Source organism: Pseudochaenichthys georgianus, chromosome 2, assembly GCF_902827115.2.
Source record: "Pseudochaenichthys georgianus chromosome 2, fPseGeo1.2, whole genome shotgun sequence".
Classification (NCBI taxonomy): Eukaryota; Metazoa; Chordata; class Actinopteri; order Perciformes; family Channichthyidae; genus Pseudochaenichthys; species Pseudochaenichthys georgianus.
Window position 1 is genome coordinate 4,489,753 of NC_047504.1, and position 24,978 is coordinate 4,514,730.

Consider the following 24,978-nt stretch of genomic DNA (forward strand, 5'->3'; position numbering starts at 1 on the left):
AATGTTTTTGCTCTATAGAAACCTGATGTACTTATATGATTCTGTTTTCTTCAAGTTTGTATTTTGTTGGTCGAACGCACTTATTGTAAGTCGCTTTGGATAAAAGCGTCAGCTAAATGCAATGTAATGTAATGTAATCAAAGACCGCAGTCGTAGGGGGAGGTCTGGGTGGAGCGGTGGGTCAAAAAAACATGGGACATTCACCAAGGAGACTTCAATAGCTTAACAACAGGGCTACAGGAAGAGCTTGTCTAAGCTTGTATTGCACTGTGACATTCTTTCGTTGGTAGCACCTTTTGTCCACATCGTGTCCCCTTACATTTTTAAGTAATTATATATTTCCCTTCTGTTTTTCACTGTTCGCTTCTATCGCTTGCATCTTCACACACTTAACAACTCACAAAGGGTTTTATGGGGGGTTTTGTTTGTATAATTGTCATATTATCTCAAGTACAATATTGTTTTTTTCGCAATCTAAGTTTTGTCCAAAAAAAACCTGAAAAAACATAGGGGGTTGTTCCTAATAAATAATTTCCAACTGTAGCTCTTGAGAGTCTTAAGTGATTTGGAATATGCAATTACATCCCACAAAGCTCCCCTACACCAAATGTATTTCCACACACTCACTCACACTTGATTTAAACCCCAGCAGCACAATCAATTAATCCATGAAAAGAGGAAAGAGGAAACCTTTGTAGGCGTTTTTGGGGCCCTGAGGGATTGGACACTGACGGGTATCCTAAATATAAAACAGCAAGGGTGCAGTGGAGCGAGGTATCTATCTAAAACTTGAAAGTACTTGAATTTTACTTTTAAGGGCATTTTCTGAAGAACAACTTTTTAACATTACAAATAAAATACTAGAATACTTAGAGTGTCTAAAATCTAAGAAGGATTTTGAATACGCGACTGGTTGAGTATTTCTTCAATGTGGTTTCTGATTGCATGTATTTCTGTCTGAAACTAGCTACTACTTGGTGCTGTTCAGATAGTGTGAAGTGTGTTTTGAAGCTCTTTCACGAAGAGCAACTGCCAAACGGCTAAATCAAGTGAACCCACAGTAAATTGGTTTTTGAATTGGATCCTGGACTGCTCACAAACCTTTCTGTACCTTGCTACAGTCATGCAACAGTACTTGATGCCTGTCGACACAACACTCGCTTTGAGGCAATGTATTTAACCCTCTGCCCCTTCCCTCCAGAAAGTGGATGCGTGACATGATTTCACCTACTAACCTCTCTTCTCCCACTGCTAAAGCAACTGCATCATAATCAGTTTATATTTGATCTCCACTGTCACTTCGGAAAGAGCAATGAACCTGAAGTCCCCCCACCTTGCATATAAGAAGCTTATTCATGCAGAGGTGGAAGCAAGTAGCATTACTACAAAGAAAAATACCCAATCCTGCATTCAAAATCATTCAAAATGTCATATTTAACTATTGTATTGCAATTATTAGGCATTATTAGTTCATCACTTGAATGTTGCAATTGATAAAGGTGGGGTTCCTTTAGGTTGCTTAGCCTAATATATAATAATGTATCAGATGATATATATTTGGTTTTGATAACATTAAACTGCTAAATGGGTAATGCAAATGTAATAGAGTAAAAACAACAACATCTGGACCAATAATTAAATAATAATATTTTTTTTAAAAGACCCAATTAAACGTGTGCAAAATTAATTAATCCTCAAAGTGTCCACATCTCCATAATTCCATCAAATCTGTCTCTGATGTTACACGAGAGAAGAGGAAATGTACTTAGTTACATTCTGTATCACGTCTCTGCTGTGACTGAACTGTACAGGGACAAAGAGAGGGAGAGGAGGGGGTGGGTGAGCGAGAGAGAGAGAGAGAGAGAGAGAGAGAGAGAGAGAGAGAGAGAGAGAGAGAGAGAGAGAGAGCGAGAGAGAGAGAGAGAGAGAGAGAGAGAGAGAGAGAGAGAGAGAGAGAGAGAGAGAGAGAGAGAGAGAGAGGTTGCCCTAGCAGCGCAGCTTCATTCCTCCACAGCCGCGCTTCAGTCCGGTGCAGTGCGCGCGTCGCGGCGCTTCATCTCTCTGAACTTCTTCACGGACCCGTTATTCTCCGTTTATTCCACGTTAATAGATTGTTCTAATCACTCAACTCCAGTGTTGGGCTTTTTCCAAGTTTTCACAACGCCCCCTCTCCGGCTGTTATGAACTAACAAGATACGGCGACTCCAAGTTGATTCCTGCGCGGCTCCAGTTTGAGGCAGCGGGTATTATCGTCCCTGTCACCGGAGAGGATGGCTCTACAGGCGGGGAATGTGAGCGTGCTGCCCGGGGAGGTGTCTGCGGGCTGCGCGGAGCAGGGGAACCTCACCATGGAAGTTACTGACTATAATAACAGCTGCAAGAATGTCTCAGTCCTCCCCAGAGCGAGCAGAGGAGTCAAAGGTATTTTTTTATATATATACCATGAATAATGCGAGCTGAGGTGTGAACAGAAGGGGTTGAAAAAAAAAATGTTGTTATGTTAAAACTGTCATCCTTTTTAAATAACCTGCAGTGAAATGTTTAAAACAAGTCCTACAAAAATAAAAACACCCATCTCCTGCATGGTAAAAAAACATGCATTAATTCCAGCTTAAAGATGTTGTTTGCTTCTAATTACAAGCTGCCACCTTTGAGTGATTACCTGCTTAAAAATGCAATCAGTACACCATCATGTAATTTGATCTCAGATGTTGAATTTATAAGGCAACTAAAAAGCTGCTAGCTTCTAACCATGACAGATTCTCATTTTTATTTTACCCCCTGCATGATTTATGTGTTGTGATGTTAAATTATTTTTGCAAACATGGAGCTGTTTAAAGTTCCTCCGCCTCATTACAAGAAATCAATCACCAGGCATTCTAATATGCTTCTCTCTGCAATGCTCTGTGTGCAGCTATGTTTTCATTCAAAATGTGGATTTTGCATGCAATAAAGTGTCTAAATGCTGAGTCCCCGTTAAAGGGATTAAACCCAACACAACACCATGGAGATAAGGCCTTCCCAGCTTTGTCTCCGGGACACCACTGGGAAATGATTAGGTAATGAGGTCTATACGTGGGCGTGAGTTTTCTTTTTTAATGTTTTCTCCCTGCTGCTGCTGCAGTATCGAGAACAATTTCAAATATTCCCCCCACTAAATTATTCACAGCCGTTCCTCCTTCTGTGCTGCATTACTTTTATTGACCTTATGAGACGGCTGCAACAGTGCATTCTCTAGAGCCATCAACCAATGAGGGGTGTGTGAGTGTTTGACCAAGAGAAATGACCCCGACAGAGAGATGCCTCATTCCCAATGCAACCTTAGTCCTCAGTGGACATTTTCCTCTACTGTCTCCGTTCATGCAGCTGGATTCCTCTCCCAGATGTGACGGGCAGGATATTAAACCACTTGTGGAATCACTACCCGATTCATAGTGGAGATGTAGTCCTGCGCAGAATGACATAAAAACAATAGCTTTAACATCAGCTTGCTTCAAATGAATAGAAAAATGTCAAGTAAATATATTAATATATGTTTCTATGTTAGATGAGAGTATAAAACACTAAAGAAATTCGGTTTTAAAATCAAAATACGGGACATTTTGTATTGATAATTGTTCATGCACTTTGCTACTGCATTTGCTAAGCATTTATACATATTTGTACATTGTATAAGTGGAATAAGAGTACTGAGCATAACAAACAATGAGTTTAAATGCAATATGATGCAGAGACGTTTCACATTAAAAGTTCTTTTCTATAAAAAGGTTGAAAAATAAGTTGGAAATTGCCAATCAGTTTTGCATAGCCCGAGGTGACATCTTCAATTTGCTTGTTTTGTTCTGCCAATAATGTCAGAATTGACATTTTATAGCAAGAGAAAGGAAAGAAATGTTCCTATTTGAGAAGCTGGAACCAGTTATTTTTTTTTACAATTAGGCTTTTTAAAATAACTGGAACTTAATCAAGCCGGAACAATGAGAAAGATGCTCTCTTTTTAGGCTGAACTCAAATCATGCATTCTGTTCTCGTCCTTTGCTTGGAGATTAAATACACAATCAGAGGATCAGTTAATAAGTCGCTCTCCAGCTGTGAACCCTACGACTAAAGGCGACGAACACTTCCATTTCAACCTTTATATATCATCAACTCAAGCAACTCTTGTCCCTGACGACATAAGAGGAGGGAGAGTTGAGAGTATGACGCACGTTAAAGTGGATAGATACAGAGGGATCTGGGGAATGATTATAATTGATTAGTGTACAAAACATTACATCGATCTACTCTCCTCAAAGCCAGCATTGGCAGAAACGGTCAATTAACGTCGCTGAATATAACTCGACGAAAACTAAATAAACTCCGAATTTTTTCCACTGTCGTATTTTGACTGTTAACTATCCCTAGCCATTTTGTGACTTTGACGGTAAACAGAAATCATTATTAATCAGAAAAAAGCCAGAAAAAGCTTTTAACATTTCCTCATTATCAAAGCAACACAGTGGAAGTTGTTTGTACACCCATGGGTGCATTGCTAAGAGAACTTGGTAATAGCTTATTCTGCAAACATTCACAACATTAACAAATTATACTGATGTACAAGTAATACAGGTATCCGCCTCAAGTTTAAACGCCATATGTATTTACATGTTCATGCTCGAGGCGCAGGCTTTCTGCAGTGTTTGCTGCTACATTTGAAGGATCAGCTGACGTGACATGTAACAACATCAGACATGCATGACATTACAGTCATCTTCCGGGACTCTGGAGAGGAGTTGAGTTGCACCTTGCCTCGGCCCCGGACCCCCTTCATTCCCCGCTGATTCAAAGTGGCACTTTGCTGAGCTCGCCCTGTCTTTTTGAGTATGTGTGAGCTATCATGAAGCGGATATCGTAAGTGAGCACCGGTTCATTTTTCAGAGAGAACAACCTGTCGCCCCCGGTGATGCAGAGAGAGTTTCTAATATCCAACCAATTCCAGCAAGGGGGTGAAATTATCATCTTGTTCCCTCTGGCTTTCAACACGGTGATGCAGACTGACATAACATGATCGCGGTAATCAGATCAAATAATTGGGAGCAACCTGGTGAGGCGGAACAAATAGAGTGTGCAAAACATTTCCCTCCGAGCAGTAAGGTTTTTGCTTTTGGACGTTCAAAGTGTTGGGCCTCCATTTCAGCAATGGGTGGCTTGATTTCCATTGGAACTGTTTGAATTCAACATTGTTGCCCCTATTTGCCACCTTTGTTGCTTTACGTAGCTGTCAATCAATCAATCAATCAATCAATCAATCAATCAATCAATCAATCAATCAACAGGGGTACTATTGTACGAAAAAAAGCCATAATTTATTTAGAACTAAAAGCCTGTCCCTGGTCAAAACCGACACAATGTTTCAAAACCATTGTTTTTTTAGACCGATTGAAGCACATCTTTAGGAATTCAGTACCACTGCTTGTGTGGAATATTCTTGAGACGTCTGCTCGCCTTAGTATAGATTTACGAAGACAAATCAATATGCCATTTTGGCTTTTTATCTGCATTTATCTCCTGACTTCTTTCAACGAAAACTGCCCATATTTCCCAGATGATGAGTGTGTAGTGTCGCCTGTAGAGTAGACAGCCCAAGTAAAGATCCCCTCAAGCGTGCAGAAGTTATATTGAGCCGTAATGCCCGGTGTCTGTCTGCACAGCGGGTTTATTAACTCCACACAGAGGAGGATTGGGCTGCAGTGTTATCAGACAGACTCAAAGCATATGATGGAGGACTCGGTTAATCCCTACAGTAAGTCATGTGACTCGCCAAGTGACAAACAATACACCCCCCGTTTTCAGGCCTCTGCACCCTGTTCATTATAAGCTACATTAATCATACTGAACTGCTTATTTTCTGATTTATTACACCTTCTTGAAGTCTGACTTAACGTCTCTATGGACTGGGGCAAAGTCTAATTGGTAATTGAACTGCATTGGGTCCCATTTACAAACACCAACACTTGGCTTTGTTAGCATACTGTAGTGATGTATGGGAATTAAGTGGCAAACACCTCGACTGAATGTCCAATTCAATAAGGAAATCTCTTAAGGTGCAGCTACAAGTTGCTTTTAATGCAAATGCTGAAACCCCTTTATAATCAATGTTCACAAATGATGGTCAGAATAAATACTTTCACTTCCTGTAAATGAGCCTTTGGTAATTACAGCAATAACAAAACATATTCCTCTGTTGTGACGAAGGCTGGAAGAAGTGATTTTGTGGATGATTTGGACTTGATTGACAGGTGTCTCCACTTCCTGGTCTCAGATAAAACTCCTCAACAGTAGGTCATACCAACTAACCAAGAACTCCCTAATCATGTTTTGGATTTCCTTGGAAACACTCATGTGGAAACTTCATGCCAAATTCTTTAGCTATAATCCATGCTCTTTTATTTATGATTTTCTTGCAGTTTGTGTATTCTAAGCCTCGCACATTGCTTCTTTTTACTGGATAGGGTTGAAGTCGCTATTGAAAAGCCTTATTTGCAACATGTATTCATTCTCTTTTCTAAATGTTATATCTCAACTAAATGTCAAGTCCTTGGAACCAAATGTTCTTTCTGTGTAGTATTAGCAGCCCTATCCTATCTAGTTATTTGCATAAAAAAAAACATGTTTTCCAGAGAATTATAAACTTAAATTTCCTTTTTTACAGCAAAGTGTTTACAGGAATATTCAAAACGCTGTGTTACCCGTTAAGAAATTGCAAATGTGTTGTACTTTCATTGGCTCAAAGCCGTGACATTCTTATTTCTTTGTAGTGAACCAATTATCTGCATAAACGTACCATAGTAACATGTATGCACATGCACATAGTAACATGTATGCACATGCTCGGAATCCAAAACACAGTTTGCAGCCAGCCTGCCTTTTGAACATTTGAGGTAACGTTTACAGAGACAGCAAAGTGGACAGGGATTTACTGAATTGGTCACCCTCAAGAGAAGCTGCAGTGCAGTCACTCTGCTAAATGCCTTTCTTTAAATAGCTCACTCTTTATTTTAAGTAGTCTCTTAGAAAAGTTAATTCCATTCAATGAAAACGGCATTACGAATAGACCACTGTTTGTGTCCCAGAAGATATATTTATCTCACGTAACATCAATAATGTAATACATGTAATATTTTGAGCCTAACCATGAAGATGAACTGAACCTTACTAAGTCATTTTGTTGCCTTATTATTTAGTTTGTTCTCAATTTAGAAAGTCAATTTGTTTTAAAAACGGCAACCATGTTTACGTCCAATTGTTTTTATAGGAGACAGGATTAAAACCTACAATCTCTCTTTCTATATATAACCCCCTACTTGTCAGGACCTCGACACAAACTGATTGACCCAAACGCACGACCCAGAGACAAAGTCTTAAATGTAAAAAAAGTATTTTTAATTCCAAAGATCAGGAAATCCCTCTTAACTGAGTAGGTACTGGAAATAACAAAAAGCTCTCACAAGGAGGAAAAACTATGCATAACAAAAAGAGAACTTAAGAAAGAAACTTAAGCCTACAAAATTGACAAAACAACAAAACCTGACATGAGTGAAAGCGATCTTTTCTTAGCTGAGGCTTGGCACGACCATTCGGGGAAACAAACCAGACAAACTGACACAGGACAGGGGAGAGGCAGGCCTATTTAAACATGAGGTGAGTGGGAACAGGTGGAAACAATCAGGGGCGGGGCAGACACTGATGATGGCGGGAAAAACACACAAGGGGAGGAAGAAACAGGGCCGGAAATGAAAGACAAGAGGCATTAACATAACTAACACATTTGACGAGACACAACACTACTGCCCATCACATTTGCTTTTTTGCCATGCTTTCAAGTAGTGATGGCGAGATGAAGCCTTATGAAGCTTTGAAGCTTTCCAGCCAATTGGTTCGCAAAAGGGTTCATCTCATGAGGCTTCATCATGGGCTTCATTTGAACACGAACCCCCTGCTGGTCAAAGTGTGTAAAACAGGCAGATTGGACAACAGTGTGCTCTCTCTCATACCGAGTCCCCATTGAGTAAAGCCTTAGAATAACTCTAAACAACGAACATTCAATCGTATTTTCACGTTAAAAATATTGTTTTTATTCCAGTTGAATGATTGTGATTGAAAAGCCTAAGGAGGCTGGTAAACATTGCAAAGAGGGATTTGTATTCTAATATTCATAAACGTAACCATGTTGTAGCCTGAGAAAGGCTAAACCATATCAAAGAATACATTTATTAACTACATTATCTCATTTAGCTGTAGCTTTTATAAACAACAACAAATACGTATTGTGCAGTCATTGAACCAGGGACCCTGCGGTCATGAGTCAACTGCTTTCCAGCTGAGCCACAGCACACATGCTGAATCTCACTGAAAACACTGTAACATATTTATTCCTGTATTTATTCATTCATGTTTTTTTTCCTACATTTATTTATGCTTGTATCTATTTATACTTATGACATGTTCCGATCTCTATATAAGTGAGGTGTTGAGCTCTTTTAATTCCATCGTGTCACCAGCGGGCCCGGGTGCAGGAGGGGTAATATCGTTCTTATTATACATCCATGGGTATTATGAGCGTTGTGGTTCAACGGTTCAACCGATCTGAATCGCTTCCTGAAGCAGTCACGTGGTGTCGACAGGCAGCGAGGCTTCGTTTGTCATCGGTGACGTCACTGGCCCAAAACGATACAAGCCTCGATACATGCTTCACAAAAAGCTTGGGGGATTACTCGACACACGCCCCGAAGCCTCGGCGCAATACTAACATCACTACTTTCAAGTTCAAGTATTCACTTTAGAATCTAACAATATGTTAATGAGGCAGAGTTTGAAAGACTTAATGGCATCAAAAGCGAACATGTGCGTCTAACAAGACCTCCTGGGTGATTGAAAATGTGCTGAGCTCGTTTGCACACTGCAAACAAGCTTCTCCCAACTTCCAAAAACATTTTAGGGTAATGAAGGATCAATATTATGGTCTTGTGGGAATGCGGGCTGGGACTAATTTAGTGTAATTGTGTTGACTGTAACAGCAACTGCAGGCATATATGGGCTCAGAACAGTCTCATACACACATAAGGATTCACACTTGTATTTCATGATCCGCAAAAGGATTCACACTTGTGTTTTTCAATGCACACACAAATGTGTTCAGTTTCATATGCATGTAAATAAAATCCAAATACAGAAAAAAGTTTTACATATATATTTTTGATCCTCACATATTTGTTTTCCGTTTAAATCCCCTGAACCTGCAAACACAACCCGCTTTCTGTGCACGGATCGCTGTGCATTCGTGTGTGGGTTTTTGAGACTCCCCTGACGGTCAGCCGATTCGTACTTGTAATTTTTTCTATCTATAGCCAATCAGATCACATGAGCGCGCCCCCACGAGGGTAGATTTCTTGCGTTCATGACGTAGCGCTTCATGTACGCATTTTACGCAGTCCGGAGCTGACAGCTCCATGGAGCCTGCCTGCAGGCGCTAATCTCAGGACACCTCCACTCTCAGCACAGCGCCACTTTCCGAACAGGAAATGCACGCAAATACAAGCCTTTATATTATTAAGGTACAGCCAGGCCCGCCTTAACCTTCCATCAGGCCCTGGGGCTGATAGGTTTTGTAGGCCCCCTATTTAAACAACAAATGAAAGTCATTTATAGCCTCGGCAGGCTCTGTGATCGCACTTCTCCACTCTGCTCTAAGCGCGCCAGGTCCTCTCCTCCAGATCAGTGGCGTATCGGGCCTCCCTCATGTATCTGTCCAGTTGCCGTTGGCTCCCCTCCACGTAGCAAGTCCTCGTCGTCCTCTCATCTCCTCCAACAGATAATGTCCCTCCTGTCTGTTTTTCCTCTCCCGCTACTCCATCGCTATCAGAACCAGACGGCCTACTTGGCTCCGAGGCCCCGCGGCCGGCACCGCTACTGCTCGGTACAGAACTCATCTGTCCTTCCTCCTCATCCTGGCCTACAGGTTTAAAATAACCTGGAAGCTTCGACATGCTTTGTAACAGCTGCTTGTCTCCAAACTCCTTTTCCCTCAACAATTTCCTTTCCCGAGCGCCACTCTCAAACTTTTTCTTCTCAAACTTTTTCTCCTAAACAACCTTCATCTGTCACTCAATCACTCGCAATTTGAATAAGTCACATGTGAAACATATTCTCATTCTGATTGGCTGTTGAGTGGTGCCCACGGACTGTTACGGAGTCATCTCTGGAATCCATCGATCTGATTGATTAGCGGAGCAAATTATCAAAATACTACGGAGGGAAGATATTTTCGTTTGAATTACTTTTCTCGGGGAAGCTTGCGAGTGTGTGTGTTTGTGTATTTTTGCGTTTGTGTGTATTGTGTTTGTTTCCCGGGGGTAACACTCACGAGAAACACCGGCTGTTGTTATGCCTGCTGTGACGTCAAGTTACTCCGTTCTCCGCTTGTAATTATGCCGAAGCTTCAAAGTTGTATTTATCTGAATTTGCCAAAACAATTTTAATGTTCTGAAAGCCAAGACTTTGTTTATTTGAAACTAGATGAAAACAAACTGTAACGGACCCTGCCGTGTTATCTATGATTACTATACGCCTTACATTCATAATGTCAGCCGGAGGGAGGGGGAGTGAGTGGCGAGTGAGAGCTGTCATCTTCCCTTTACAAGCTTCAAAAATGTATTTATCGTGTGATTTTGGAAATAAAAGTTTAATATTCTGAAAGCCAAGACTTTGTTTATTTAAATGTTTTGTAAAAACATTTAAATAAAAAACTTTTTTTTCTAATAACTTTTTTTTTTTAAACTTTTTTATTGGCTCATGATAGGCCCCTGATCTCCGTAGGCCCCTGGGCTTCAGCCCAGGTCAGCCAGTGCATTAAGGCGGCCCTGGGTACAGCGCCACTTTCCAAACCATTGATGAATGCTTGTGTACACAAAAACGGTAGGCAAAACCGTTTTAAATGTGTGTTTCCTATGTGGCGAATACAGCTGCTTTATTTATGTCTGTATGAAGTTGAAGGGGGATAATGACCGCCGGTCATTATCGGCCGATATTCACTGTTGATAGCTTGATCGGTGCTCTCTATAAAGGCAGATCAGGAGAGCTGGATCTGATCGATATGGACATAAACGCGATTGAAGTATAACCGGACGCGAGAGAGAGATCAGATCAGCTGCTGAGTCTGACAGAGACACGCAGCTCTGCATGATTATCTGAAGCTCCGCCCTCCGTTTAGCGAGCTGACCGGACAGCGCAAAATGCGTATATGAAGTGTCATGAACGCAAGAAATCATACCCTCGTGGGGGCGCGCTCATGTGATTTGCTTAGAATGGAGGAGACATCTGATTGGCTATAGATAGAAAAAATTACAAGTACGAATCGGGTGACCGTCAGGGGAGTCTCAAAAACCCACACACGAATGCACAGCGATCCGTGCACAGAAAGCGGTTTGTGTTTGCAGGTTCAGAGGATTTAAACGGAAAACAAATATGTGAAGATCAAAAATACATATGTAAAACTTTTTTCTGTATTTGGATTTTATTTACATGTCTATGAAACGGAACACATTTGTGTGTGCATTGAAAAACACAAGTGTGGATCCGGAAATACAAGTGTGAATCCTTCTGTGTGCATGTGTGTATTATGAGACTGTTCTGAGCCCATAGGCAGAAACTCACATTTAATTGCTGTCAAAGGAATAATTTACCCCTTCTTTAAGACAAAGAAATTCAAAGTGCAGTTAAGAGTTAATGTCAAATATGCAATTAGTCTTATACAGCTCTGTAAAATATTAAAAGCTTTTACATCATGTAGGTATGTGTTAGGGTAAAATTCATAACTTTATCTTATATTGTTAAACTTCCAAATTCCAAATAATTTGTTTTGTCAACTGTACTGTAATCATACAATGTGTTGGAGCGCTAGCCAATATAAGCGTGAGTGTTATATAGTGATGTCACTATGCTACGGAGATGATCAAATGAGAATATATGAGGTGTTTCAGACGAGGGGGGGATGTGTGTGAGAGGAACTACCTTTGCAGACCACATGCACACACACCTATAACTACAGGAAAGGGAAACTCCTAAAAACATAATAGGGCCTCTTTAAACACATACCTATACAATGTTTATCTAGATAAACTAATAATCAACCAGTTGTCTCTTAATTTGTTCCAGCGCTAAATAAGAAACTGTATTTTTGTTATTAAAACCAAAGATTCAGTTTGATCCCATTAGTCTATCAACCTAACACAAAGTAAAGCTTGGCATTCAGTGACCGTGCCTGTCCTCTGTGATTTAAAGGTCAAAAGCCCAATCCCTATCTTTTGATGGGATCTGTTGGCATGCGAGACACGCCGTCAACTCTGGAAACTTTCGACTGCGATTTAAGAAGAGGCACGACTGATTAGCCGTGACAAGCAGCGAGAGAATGATAGGGATTACAGCCAGCGCTGTGTGATGTAAGATGCTGATTTATTGGCAGTGTCGACACATTTCTGGCATCGAAAGCAACCTCCCCCTCCAAGAAAACATTCATACCGAGCATGTTAGTATTCCAATTTGGAGTGTTTACTATGAAATGACTCCAAAACACCACCATTAATGGCTATAAGGAAACACATGTGTAATAACAAGCCAGTAGTCGTACTTGGAAAGTCTTCGAGAAACAATTGATTATTCGATTTCAAAACATAGTCAAATGGAGCCAATTTTTTTTGTGTGTGCTAGCTAGCGGATAAACACCAGAAGGTAAATGACATCTTACAGCACAACAACTGATGGTTGATTTGTTATTATTTTCTCTTCCTGCAAAAATGATCACATTTGATGTCACAAGTGCACGAAATGTGAAAATGCAATCTAGCTACTGTATTGTTGGATCATCTTATATTCTATTCCTCTGCTGTCACTGATGGATTACACCGTCCGGGATGTGGGAACATTTTGACATTGATATATTTGTTTGTCTCTTGACTTGAGGACTTTTTATCTCTAAAAAATATGTTTTTCTCCGACTTTCCGAAAGAGTCTCTTTGTAATTATAACGGAAATGTATTTTAACGATGTTTTGCTCTCAACAGAATAGTGATCTATGAAATGTAATCATATGTGACTGATTTCTGTAATATTAAAGCTGCCAAACTGAATATTAGGATGATGTGTTTCTTTCCAAAAACCCTTCAAAAGACACATTAGAGACTCATCATCAGTGGACCACCATTAAACTGGCAGCTAAAAAATGTACAATTTCTGAACAAAATGGGGACCAACTCTTAAAAGAATGGCCCAAGAGTGCAACTAGTGGTCAAAAGTTCTGTAAAGCATGTTTGAACAAAAAATGACGACAACAGAATGTGGAAATACTGGATATTTGTGTTCAAAATTGTGCTGAAACAAACAGTGCATCGATTGATCAACAGTCAATTAATACCATTCACCAGGACAAAGAGTGCTCGCACATTCACTGAAAGTACATTCAGGACCATGTCATATAAGTTTGAAATAACATAATTAAGAAAAGGGAATTAGTTGCAGACTCCCAAAAGTCCAGGTCTCATTTCCTGACTCGTGTCTAGTGCTCTACAGGTTCATTTCCAAAGGGCTTTCTGCTCACTTGTAATAACGAATAAAATTAGATCTGCACGACATTGACAGTCATTTCTACAAATTCATCATCTCAAAGGACTGGGTATAAAATATTGCTTAAAGGCAGTTTTGATTAAAAGGTAGTTCAGAATTGTGACATCTCAGTCATAGCCCAAGATTATTACAGATCGTTAATGATTTCAGACAAAGTGGTGATTTTTCTTTCCTTTTGCAAGCAGAATAATGGAAAAGGTGCTAGCCTGACTTTCATGCTCCTCGGTTTTAAAGGGTGTAGCCACATTCGCATTATGGTTGCACTTAAAGGGCCGGTTGTAACTTTAAGACTATATAAAAAAATACATATATAAATATTTAATATATATAAAATGTATTACATTATTGCCTCTGCATTGGATTACTATCGGATAGTGTAATAACTTCATAATTAACTACATGTGAAAGCAGAAGATAAGGCAAATTATTGGAAGTCTCTTCAGTGAGAATGTCACAAAATGATTTAAAAAGAAAAGCCAAATTCTGGAGAAAAAAAGTTAAAGAAAAGAAAAGTGACATTTTGAGAAAAGAAAAGAAAAAGGTCAAATTCTAAGAAAAAGTCATATTTTGAAGAAGAAAAGTCAAATTCTGATGCATTATGGGACATGTAGTTTATGGGCAACATGCTTCTGTAAATCGGCATGTAACCGTATAATAAACATATTATATTCTTTGCAAGCTCTTGTGGGGCCACAGAAAATGAAGTCGGGGGCCGGATTTGCCCCCCGGGCCTTGAGTTTGACACCCCTGGTGTAGCATAACCTTTGCATGGGAATGCCACGTGACAGGAATGTTTTGTTGGATTGAACAGGAGTCTCCTCCACATCCCTAAATAAATGCCTTTATAAATGCCTCGTCGTGTCTTTAAAGTTGTGCTAATCCTCTCCTAAAGATAACACTAAGTGAAGTGATGAAACTTAATTACAGTTTACATGGCGGCAGCTGAAAGGATACAGAGCGAAAGTAAAGCAAACAGTGTTTAAATAAACAGCCACAACCCTCACATAAACGGCGTTGATCTCTCCGCCCTGGGTCACAGCGAAAATGTTCCACGTCAACAACTCCTGCTGCATATAGAGGCCATCTTTCTAAAGGCATGTATTTAGGATTTTAATGCAGCTGTCACGCTTGGGGGAGTCAAAGGATCCAAGGTCAATTGTCCTGCATTCCTTAAGCCCAGGGGAGCCAATATAGCGCTGGTGCTCAATGAATAGATAATCCATTTCCACTAGCTTATGATCCAACATAAAAGAAGCTGCGGTGCCAGTAGGGGCTACCTGCTCTGAGTTTGTGTAGGAAGTCTCCCAAGCGAGTGCTGAATATGCATATTCCCCATAATGCTTTTGTGTAAATCAAAACTCTTGTCACCTGTGTCGGAAATGTATCTGTCAGTGAGTGAAACAAGGGAGGATGTTGCTTAGATTAACTGGACCGTGATGTCAATCTTCTGATGGAACTGGTCCCAGAGCCACCAGCGGATTCTCTCATCAAAAGAATAATTCATACTTGCAGTTGAGGGGGACTAGAGGTGATTAACATGCATCCCTGCTTTTGTCCTAGGTTTAAATCCCTCGCCTGCTTTTATCTTTGTCGTTTCCTCTGCAGATTGTAGATAAACGAAACTTGCAATAACGTCTTATTCCTTAACCGTTAACCGTATTGGAGACTGACGGTTTCCCTCAAAGGTGTTTAAAAACATCCGCTATTTTATTCATAAGGACCAATGCTCAGGAATCATGTCTGTAAATAGAGAACCGCAGTGACGCGTCCTAAAACCCGGATGTAAACTTCTTCCGGTTCCTTCGTCAAAAACGCAATGCAATTTCTCCATAGGATTTTGGAAAATAGCTCGAAATAAGGTCTGTGGTTGACACACATTTAAGAGAAGGATCACGTTTTGTTCAGCCGGATAATCTCCACATGTCTCCCCTACTTTTATAATTTTTGAATCATAAATCTAGTCGCCAAAAGCGAAATGCTAACGTTATGCTATAAACGAACTACAAGCCAGTACAGCAGCAGGGTCGCACGACTTCAACGTCACGCCAATTTAAGATCGTTTCAACTGACTTGCACTGAAACTGCACTTTGAACACTTTAAATATATTAACATTTTAAACTGTATACCCCGTTTATCTAGGCCCTTTTTGTTTTGTTTTATGTATACCACGTTTATCTAGGCCCTTTTTGTTTTGTTTTATGTATACATGTCACAATGTGGGAAACGATATTTCTGGATGTATAACACATGTAGAATTTGTTTACAATAAAGCTGACTTTGACTTCCGCGTGCTTGCATATTTTAACAAAGCTTTTCATTTTAGCCACACTGAATTTAACTAGAAGTCATGGCTGTGTCAATTACCAGTCTGATATCGTTTTACAAAGATGACAAGAAGAATGGAGATAGAGGAGAGAACCACTACAAGTCAGGACACGTACAACAGTGCAGCCTAGATGAAGGTGTGCTTACCGGTGTTGTCAGGGCTAGCATGAGGGACAAGGTTTATAGAGTGTCGGTGAGTAGTTATAGCAAGAGTACCGTTAACCTAGAGTTAATTTATTCACATTAATTCCCATCAACAAATCCATTTTATGTGTCACATGAAATCTTTATTAGGCAAGGCAAGTTTATTTATATAGCACTTTTCAACACATGGCAATTCAAAGTGCTTTACAAAAAATGAAAGACATTAAGAAATGGCATTTAAAATCAGTCATTAAAAAGCAAAGCTAATAAAATAAACATTAAAAGAAAAAATACATGGATAAAAGTTACAGTGCAGTCTAAGATGTGAATAGTTCAATTAAAAGCAGCGGCAAAAAGAAAAGTCTTCTTGCTGGATTTAAAAGTAGTCAGAGTTGCAGCGGACCTGCAGGTTTCTGGGAGTTTGTTCCAGATGTTTGGAGCATAATAACTGAATGCTGCTTTACCATGTTTAGTTCTGACTCTGGGGACAGAAAGCTGACCCGTCCCTGAAGACCTGAGAGATCTGGATGGTTCATCATTTAGCAGGAGGTCAGAAATGTATTTTGGGCCTAAACCATTCAGTGCTTTATAAACCAGCAGCAGTATTTTGAAATCTATTCTTTGACACACAGGAAGCCAGTGTAAAGACTTCAGAACAGGAGTGATGTGATCCACTTTCTTAGTGTTAGTGAGGACTGCAGCTTCCTAATAGATGTTTTAGTGAGACCTGTGAAGACACCATTGCAGTAGTCCAGTCTACTGAAGATAACGGGACAAGTTTTTCCAAATCCTGCTGTGACATTAGTCTTTTAATCCTAGATATGTTCTTTAGGTGATAGTAGGCTGATTTAGTAACTGTTTTAATGTGACTGTTGAAACTCAGGTCAGAGTCCATGACTACACCTAGATTTCTGGCTTTATCTGTTGGTTTGAACATTGCAGACTGAGGCTCAGCGCTAACTTTTATACGTTCCACCTTGGCTCCAAAAACCATTACCTCAGTTTTATCTTTGTTTAATTGGAGAAAGTTCTGACACATCCAGTCATTGATTTGTTCAATGCACTTACTCAGTGTTTGAAATGGAGCATAGTCTCCTGGTGAAATGGTTAGGTAAATGTGTGTGTCATCTGCATAGCTATGCTAACTTATTTTGTTGTTCTTCATTATCTGAGCCAATGGTAGCATGTAGACGTTAAAGAGAAGAGGCCCCAAGATTACAAATTTTACACACCAGAAAACACAGAAATATCCATGAAATAAACATACAGTAGGCTATAATTGGGAAGGCATTACAAATGTAAATATATTTTAAATAATAAAACAATCCCACCACCACAGGTATCTACAGGAGAAGAGGGAATTCTCTCCACAAAATGTGAATGCCCAGGTGGAGAATGGAAATGCAGTCATGCGGCTGCATTAGCCATCTTTGCCATCCACACTTTCAGCTGCACTGACACCCCCCGTCAGTGGAAGAAGCCAAAGGCAGCTAAACGTACGCATTCAGTGGAGGAGCTATTTCCTCCAACCAATAACTCATTCAACCCGCTGACAAGAGAGCCCACCTCCGAAGATCGTGACTGGCTGAGAGACAGACTCGGGGGCAGGTTCTCAGGAATGTCTTGGCTTCTCTCCCCCGAGCCAGAAGAGGAACACTACAGCTTGGAAACACTTACTGTTCCTGAAATTCTCAAATCTGTTGGGCATCAGGGGCCTGAGGCAATTGTGGCAAGCATGGCATTGTCTGAGGAGCAACAGAGGGCAATTCAGGTGGCTACACTGGTCAGCGAACCAACCCAAACTGGCATTTGTTCAGGAAAGGAAGGTTGACTGCCAGCAACGTTGGAGCTGTCCTGAGGTCAAAGCGTGTGACTGCTTCCCTTATTGCCAGGGTGCTAGGGCAACAACAGGCCCTTGATGGTGCTTTGTCTGTACAGTGGGGGACTATGAATGAATGTGAGGGCGTCAGGGCATTCACCACTGCAACCCAGATGCAGGTCCATGAGTCAGGTTTGTGGCTCTCCCAATCAGGAGTGTTGGGGGCATCTCCAGATGGTCTGGAAGGGTCTCCCGCTGTGCTGGAGGTAAAGTGTCCCTACGGAGCCAGGGAAATGACAATTAGTGAAGCATTGCAAGTCAAGGGCTTCTGTGTCAGTAAGGAAGAGAAACATTCAGCCTGCGTGAGGAGCATCCTTACTGGCACCAAGTGCAAGGTCAGCTTCACCTCACTGCAAGAAAGAAGAAGAAATTAAGAAATTGTGAATCGTTTTTAATTTACATTTACTCGCCTTTGCAATGTTGTGGTTGTTAGAGTGTTACCCCCTAAACGCACCAGGAGCGTCTGCGCCGCGTTACGTTGCGGCTGCGCCACGCTGCGACCTCCTCCTGCGACCTAACACACCAGGCGCGTTTCAAAACGTTGCGGAAGCGGAGCGTCGTGTGTGCAGCCTCGCAGTTCTTAATTAACTTTAAAACATTAATATGTAGTTGTTACCTTCCACTCCACAAACTGCAGCGACTAAAAACCAGGCCTTGTCCTTTCTGATGTTGTCCTTGTAAAAAGCATTGGTTACATCGTATACAATGGTGTGTTTCTCCACTTCCATTATGAACTCCTCGTCGTCCATTGTGCGTATCGTAGTGGAGGTGTTGTGATGAAGGAGGGGGGTCTGCTAAATTAGTATATACGCAGGATGGGCCTGGCCCGGATGCTCACCTTTCCACTTCCTGCGAGGGGGGGGCTGCCTGTCCGACCTTACCTTACGGCTGCGCCGCGGCAAAAATAGGATTCATCCTAATTTTAGAGAAGCGCTGCGCCGAGCCGCTTCTGGGACGCGTCTGAGCCGTAACGCGGCGCGTGTGGTGGAATAGCACCCATTGACTAGAGTGGCCGCGATCCTTACGACCGCCGCGGCGCAGCCGTAACGTGGCGCAGACGCTCCTGGTGCGTTTAGGGGGTTAGGCTTCCTGTCAGCTCGTCTGTTGGGAAGATATAAAATATTAGTTTCATGGAAGTCACATCGTCACAAATAAGAGCATTAAGACATACAGTACATAGGCTAAAACAAAACATCTAAAGATATAACCTTGCACTTTGTCTCGTGAACATTTTCACTATTTTGACATTTTTATAGATCAAAATGTAACTAAAGAAATAAAGGTAGATTAATCCATATTGAAAATAGGTGTCAGCTGCTACACTAATTATAATAGTTATATTTCTTAATTAATTAAGATATTACTGTATTGATCCCAATTGGGGAAATGTTTGTGTTGCAGCAGCATAACAAGAAAAACAAAATATAAGTTATTATATATACAAAAGTATGTTAGGGATGAAATATTAAATTGAATATAAATGTAAAATGTACATGTGATGTTACGTCCAAGAGAAGCTATGGAGCAGAGAGTTCTCTGCCAGCCAGAGGTGATTTGTTATTAGTTCAATATGTCAAACTGATTTCCCTGACTACAATCTTTAGTTACACGGTGAAACGTTATGCTACTTGTACTAATTAGACTTATCATATAAGCCACACAGGTTTTAATAGGATGTATTCATTATCTTTACTTATTTTGCGGTCTTTTCAGCAGTGCCATCTCTAAAACGGCGATACACTACCCATCATTTACATTTCACCGTGACATGGACAACAATGTAACGTCAGCTTACCTCATGGCACGAATCCAGACTCTCCTTTGGAAAACATTGGCCGGGAAACGATAGAACGAGCACGTTTCATGCGAAGACCTGTGGCTGCAACCCGGAGCAAAGCAACAAACCATTGCGTAGCTAACTAGTAGCGCTAGCTTTAGCTAACGTTAGCCAACGAAACGAACTGCCGAGTAAAATTGGAAAACACTGGTAATTAATTGTTCTATAATTTATAAAACTACGGTGTTAAAAATGACCATTTCAAAAATAGAGATTATAATGGTAAGATATAGATATACAGATACTAAAGAGACTACAGATAGGCTACTAAAGATAGGCAGGTACTTGCTTTCAAGCAGAACACAGGGGAAAACAAATTTAGCGGGAGTGTTTACGTGTGTAGGCGTAATGACGTACAACGGACTCGACCATTTCTGTAGTCCTATTCAGCCATCGTTTTTCAGACACGTAAACTCTTCACAAATCACCAGTGGGGTCACTGCTGATGTATCTACTGTCGTAGAACAAAACGTGATTTATCTCTTAAATTTGTGTCAACCACAGACCTTATTTCGAGCTATTTTCCAAAACCCTATGGAGAAAATACATTGCTTTTTTGACGAAGGAACCGGAAGTGCTAAAAATGCTAACTTACTTCCGGGTTTTAGGACACGTCACTGCGGTTCTCTATAGGCCAGTGTGTTTATGAGTTGCAGGGAGTGTGTATTTTCATAGCGTTTTTAAGATTATTAAATAAATACAAAGTCTAGATGGAATAACCACATGGTGAATCCTTTTAGTTTGCCTATTTGGATGGCACATACAGTACTGTTTGAATCCTCGTTTCTCTCCTCATGAGCAGTGTTTGCCTTCAAGGTGACATTTGGCTCTGTGTCTGCAGACTGTGCTGAGGACCTTTAGCCTTCTTCCAAGTCCCTGGATCATCATGGACCTGACCCTGTCCTGTTAGATACTCTCATTCACACACAGACTCGCAGTGACAAGCCGCTGTGAGTGAAGGGAGCATCCCAAAAACCCTCCGGCTCGCATTATGCTCTCACTGATGCTCAACTGTGTGGCAAAAACAAGGAAGCCATGTGAAAAAACTATATTTGTTTTTTATCAGAAGAGGCTATGATGCTTTTTGGGGAGGTTTTCCTTTCCTGTAGTGTGTTAAAAAGGTTTTTGTGCATGTAAATGGTCTCTAAACGCACTTTCTGAACATGAAAGCATGTATGTGACAGTAGAAGCACAAAATACGAATATTAACCTGAAATGTGTATAATATTTAAATTCGTAGTTTTGCTTACATGGAATTGTCCAACAGAGAAATGTTCATGTTGGGTTATTGCTATGACACTAGGAAAAAGAAAGATGTTTAAATATTTGTAATTATCATATTTGTTTTCCATGTTGAGCTGGTTTTCCCAGGACACCACCTGATCATGATGTTGTTTGTCTTCTAATCTGCTAATTATAATTTGGCTCACAGCCGGAGCAGGAAAGTATTGTCACCAGCACAATTTGTTGATTATCCAACGTTTATTTTGTCTGGTACGACACCAGCGCCCGGAGTGTAATTTCCCAGGTGAAAAACCTGAGCATGTTCTCTTCGTATATTGATGTCATTTTTTTCATATTAATGTCTTGTTTTATTATTCGAGGTGTCGCTATCTTGTGGGTTTCTTGAATGATTACAAGAAAGAGCACTGACACCTGCATACAGATGAAGAAAACGTTTTGGATTTGATTATGTTCAGTCTCTTGTGAATTTGTTGGAAGTCTTTTGTCAGCGAGTATCTCTCTCTCCTGCCTCCTATTTGTTCTTCTTCTTCTTCTTCTTTTATTTATTTCTGTTCCCAGTTACATTAAATATTTAGTGGTGACTCTTGAAACCCAGAGAAACTGGCACAGAGATGTTTTGATGAAATAAATAAATATTTTCTGGCAGAATTCAATCTGTGTTTCTCATTGATCAGAAGCTGTGTACCTCACTTCGACAAATGTGCTTCCTTTGTTTCTAAGATTCTAATCAATCTTTCAATCTTCCTTTTTCAGAAATGGACACTTTCCGCATCCTGCTCTACTCGCTCATCTTCCTGGTCAGCGTCTTCGGGAACCTGCTGATCATCGTGGTCCTGGTGCTGAACAAGCGCATGCGGACCGTCACCAACTCCTTCCTGCTGTCGCTGGCGCTCAGCGACCTCATGATGGCCGTCTTCTGCATGCCCTTCACCCTCATCCCCAACATCCTGGAGGACTTCATCTTCGGAGCGGCCATGTGCAAGACCGTCACCTACTTTATGGGTGAGGATGGAAAATTCACTTCCCTGCCAAGAGTTTGTTGCTAGGGGGATTCAGGCTGGCTGTTATTTGTCACAGTCAATTCTTAAATGAAATGCTAGTTGAGTCGCAGGAAATTGGTCCATTATTTTCCAAATCGGGTTCAGGTTCAGGTTCAGGTTATTTATTTGTACCCGAAGGTAGATTCTGTTTGCAGAGAAACTCCTTGGGACAGCTAGCCTCCGGGCCGAAGGAAGAAGCTTGAATTCTGAGTGCAGAGGGTGGGAGTCATCGTCTAATATGGAGCTGGATAACCGCTGTAACTGCCTGAGGTACAGCGTCTCCAGGTTTAGCTGTGGCTCACCAATCAAATCACACTGAACAGAGCTGTTCGGGAAAGGCAAGATTAAATGAATCCATTTGTTATGTTAAAGAACGATCAGGGTTAAAAAGCTTATTATCCCAGAACAGAAATATGGACTTTTGTGTGGCTGTCAATCGATCAGAAACTGCTCCGGCTTTAGAATCCTGCCGGAAAATTGCTCGATATCTTACAAGAGCTTTTCTAGGGGCTTCATTTTGCCTGTCAGAGGGTAACCATCATGCTCAAAGAGCTCGAGCACACACGTCTCCAGGAGTGTGACTGAGCGATGAGCTGGCTCCCATCAGGCCGGAGTGAAGGTGCCACGTGAGGCCTGAGTCACACCGGCAAGACACGGCAAAGGAACTTTCCCGGCCTCACTTTGAGCTTGGTATGGTTGATCAGAGCTATTGAACGGGGAGGTCCGCAATCCCATTATTGTCCAGGAAATGCGATGCACCATCTGTGAGGAAAGGCTTCTTTTCAATAACTGGGTTCTCTGAGCTGTGATAAGAACGAGGAGGAGGAGGGGGCAACATCCTCAGACTTTAAAACACAAACCTTTAGTTATTTGTCCGCTTTGTCCAACACTTGTCATGTAAACTTGTAATATATTCAAGTTAAGTGCTAAACTGATAAGTAATGATTTTTAGACAATGAATCACTTCACCATATGAACACTGGCATTTTATTAAACTGTGAATAATGACTTGGATATCCTCCACTGCATATGTGATACTTCCTTTAGCAGCTACAACAGCAACAACACAATGTTATCTGCAATGTTTAAGACTTTCATTAGTCTAGGTTTGAATTAAAAGTTGATGAAAGAGCTGTATTTGAGGTTCAATCAACAATGATAAAATGATGGGGAGACCCATTAGCAGCCATAGCCCCCGAAAGAATAAATGTTAAAGGGGAACTATCATGCAAAATGCACTTTTCTATGTCTTTTATACATAAACATGTGTCCCCGGTACATCGGGGAACTCACGCAGCGTCAGAAAATAAAACCCTCTCTCTTTTCCTCCGTACCCAAATCTCTAAAAACGGGGGTACAACGGAGCTGGTCCAGATTTGCGTCCGATATGACGTAATATCTGAAATGTAGGCTGGCTTTACGCCCACGGCCCAATCAGAAACTGCTATCAAAAACAATGCCCGACTGTTTTGGACGTAATAGAGAACCGCAGTGACGCGTCCTAAAACCCGGATGTAAACTGCTTCCGGTTCCTTCGTCAAAAACGCAATGCAATTTCTCCATAGGATTTTGGAAAATAGCTCGAAATAAGGTCTGTGGTTGAGACACATTTAAGAGACGGATCACGTTTTGTTCAGCTGGATAATATCCACATGTCTATCCTACTTTTATAATTTTTGAATCATAAATCTAGTCGCCAGAAGCAAAATGCTAACGTTATGCTATAAACGAACGAAGTACAGCAGCAGGGTCGCACGACTTCAACGTCACGCCAACTTTAGATCGTTTCAACTGACTTTTGCGAGCTTGCATATTTTAACAAAGCTTTTCATTTGAGCTACACTGAATTTCACTAGAAGTCATGGCTGTGTCAATTACCAGTCTGATATCATTTTACAAAGATGACAAGAAGTGTAGATAGAGGAGAGAACCACTACAAGTCAGGACACGTACAGCAGTGCAGCCTAGATGAAGGTGTGCTTACCGGTGTTGTCAGGGCCAGCATGAGGGACAAGGTTTATAGTGTCGGTGAGTAGTGATAGCAAGAGTACCGTTAACCTACAGTTAATCTATTTACATTAGTGACATTAATTCCCATCAACAAATACATTTTATGTGTCACATGAAATCTTTATTACAAATATTACACACCAGAAAACACAGAAATATCCATGAAATAAACATACAGTGGCTATAAACAATTAAAGGGATAATTGGGAAGGCATTACAAATGTAAATATATTTTAAATAATAAAACAATCCCACCACCACCACAGGTATCTACAGGAGAAGAGGGAATTCTCTCCACAAAATGTGAATGCCCACGTGGAGAATGGAAATGCAGTCATGCGGCTGCATTAGCCATCTTTGCCATCCACAATTTCAGCTGCACTGACACCCCCTGTCAGTGGAAGAAGCCAAAGGCAGCTAAACGTACGCATTCAGTGGAGGAGCTATTTCCTCCAACCAATAACTCATTCAACCCGCTGACAAGAGAGCCCACCTCCGAAGATCGTGACTGGCTGAGGAATGTCTTGGCTTCTCTCCCCCGAGCCAGAAGAGGAACACTTACTGTTCCTGAAATTCTCAAATCTGTTGGGCATCAGGGACCTGAGGCAATTGTGGCAAGCATGGCATTGTCTGAAGAGCAACAGAGGGCAATTCAGGTGGCTACCACTGGTCAGCGAACCAACCCGAACTGGCATTTGTTCAGGAAAGGAAGGTTGACTGCCAGCGACTTTGGAGCTGTCCTGAGGTCAAAGCGTGTGACTGCTGCCCTTAGTGCCAGGGTGCTAGGGCAACAACAGGCCCTTGATGGTGTTTGTCTGTACAGTGGGGGACTATGAATGAA

The 24,978-nt window shown here is 41.1% G+C and overlaps 1 protein-coding gene across 1 annotated transcript in view; it reads left to right on the top strand.

Annotated features, from left to right (window-relative positions):
• The first annotated feature begins 2,032 nt into the window (after positions 1 to 2,032).
• LOC117457002 (cholecystokinin receptor-like) overlaps positions 2,033 to 24,978 on the top strand; it is a 48,717-nt gene continuing 25,771 nt past the window's right edge. Inside the window, exons 1-2 of the mRNA XM_034096876.2 lie at positions 2,033 to 2,421; positions 21,841 to 22,089. Coding sequence (XP_033952767.1) covers positions 2,271 to 2,421; positions 21,841 to 22,089 — 400 coding nt within the window. The 5' untranslated portion in view covers positions 2,033 to 2,270. The remainder of the gene's footprint in view (positions 2,422 to 21,840; positions 22,090 to 24,978) is intronic.